Source organism: Galeopterus variegatus, unplaced genomic scaffold, assembly GCF_000696425.1.
Source record: "Galeopterus variegatus unplaced genomic scaffold, G_variegatus-3.0.2 Scaffold5573, whole genome shotgun sequence".
Lineage (NCBI taxonomy): Eukaryota > Metazoa > Chordata > Mammalia > Dermoptera > Cynocephalidae > Galeopterus > Galeopterus variegatus.
In genome coordinates this window covers 98,543-100,547 of record NW_007731684.1, presented here as the reverse complement: position 1 = coordinate 100,547, position 2,005 = coordinate 98,543, and the positions used below count along the sequence as shown (strand labels likewise).

The window sequence follows — 2,005 nt, the reverse complement described above, 5'->3', positions numbered from 1 at the left end:
GCAATACCCAGGGGAGCACAGGTGAGGGGGAGAGTGACAACTTCACGTTCAGCTTCAAGATGTTCACCAGCTGGGACTACCTGATTGGGAATTCAGAGACGGCCGACAACAAATATGCCTCCATCACCACCAGCTTCAAGGTAGTTCCCCCAAGGCAGTTCCCACTCTCTGGGGGATCTCTGGGTCCCTCCGGTCACTGGGAGACATATCCCAAGTGGGGCATAGGAAATAAGATCGCTAAATAATCTGTGGCAAGAGCTTTACTGGAAGCACAAGCCCAGCTCTCAAGCCTTCCAGATGAATGCTCGTAGCTGGTACACACCATCTGTTTCTTAATATGGCAGAGAGGGGCTGGCCAGTTAGCTCAGTTGGTTAGAGCACGGTGTTATAACACCAAGGTTGGGGGGTTCAGATCCCCATACCACCGTGCTGCCACAAAATAGAAATAACTACTTAATATGGCAGAAAATCCTGATGCTGGGATCTGGTCCTGCTTGTTTGCTCATGGAACAACTTTCTCCTGGAGGAAGTGGAAAAACATTTGGGACAGCAACTCTCAACCTTTTCTGCATGCTAGAATCACCTAAGGAGCTTTGAAAATATCCTGGTCACCATCCCCAGAGATTCTGATATAATTGGTCTAGGGTGGGGTCCCAGCATTGGTTCTTTAAATGCTCTCCCAAGTGATTAGAACACCCAGAAAGAGTTGAGAACCCTGGTTTGGAAGTATGGGAATGAAGGACTAAATCCTGTTTCTTATAATCCACGTGTAGTTTTCTCATTTATTTGTTCATGAAAGAAATTTGAGGTGGCCTGCAGAACTGTGGTTCATATAAAATAACAAGCCAGGCAGTAAGCAAATGAATGAAGGTAGCAGCTGTGACACCAAAGAACTGCACATCATATTTTTCCCCCGTTACTATAAAAGCCATCCCAAGTTCCTGATGGTTCAGTGTTTCTCCTGCCTGATCCATCAGACTTTCTTTCCCCCAGAACCTAGCAGAAGTCACATTTANGTTAGAATCCCTGAAAGGGCAGTGGGTAGGCCCAGCTTGGCTTTCTATCACATCATCTCAGGGGAAAGTGTTGCCTTTCACACAACCCTGCCCAGCACTCAACAGTGACCACTAGGTGATATCTGGCTGCCCAGCTGTATCAAGCAAAAAGGAAAAAACAAAGAGACAGGCTTGTTTTTATCCTTAGCCCTCGTGTTGTTACTTTTCCCCTGCTATTATCCCAGATAAGTATAGGAATATGGAATTCTCTCCCGATGAACCAAAAAAAACTAACTAAGCCCTATGGAACAGCAAATCCAAAAAGCCAACATGTAAGATAGAGTTAGGGAGGAGCATAAGACACCACATAGTATCTAATAGAGCCCCTGCTTGGAATTCTGTGATTGCCACAGGGATTAACGCCGGGGGGCACAAGGAGAGGCTGAGGACAGGTGGGATGAAATAGGAAGGTCCAAAGTACTTTCAACCAAGATTGCTTGATTGCGGTGTCAGCCACCAGGTTTTATATCAGTAAAAAATATGTGTTCAGTCCAAGAAAACCTGGTGGCTGACTTAGAAGGGGTATTCCCCTTTGAGAACAGAGTCCCTATAAAGAGTTCTCAGTTGCATTTGCGGATGAGTCAAGCCACAGGAAATTAGGTGTAAGGGGAGAAAAATGGTCAAGTGTCCTGTGTGCTGCAGACTCCTTGTTACCCAACACCATGTGCGCATGCAGGGGACTCTGAATTTGTTGGGGGGGAAGGTGCCCTGGATATCAGCAAAGCTGTCTTGGCTCAAGTCTCTGCCTGGCTCATTCCCTCCTTGGATGTTTGCTACCTGTTCATCTGCTACCTGAGCCCAAGACTGACTCAGGCCATGGTTCCCTTGGGGTGGCACAGCAGAAAGAGGGCGGGCATAATGACATGGTGTGTACTTTGCAGGATGGCCTGCAATACCCAGGGGAGCACAGGTGAGGGGGAGAGTGACAACTTCACGTTCAGCTTCAAGAT

The 2,005-nt window shown here is 47.3% G+C and overlaps 1 protein-coding gene across 1 annotated transcript in view; it reads left to right on the top strand.

The window, feature by feature from the left end:
* TMC2 (transmembrane channel-like 2) overlaps positions 1–2,005 on the top strand; it is a 94,552-nt gene that overhangs the window by 50,621 nt on the left and 41,926 nt on the right. Inside the window, exon 10 of the mRNA XM_008589659.1 lies at positions 1–140. This exon is cut by the window's left edge and continues 8 nt beyond it. Coding sequence (XP_008587881.1) covers positions 1–140 — 140 coding nt within the window. The remainder of the gene's footprint in view (positions 141–2,005) is intronic.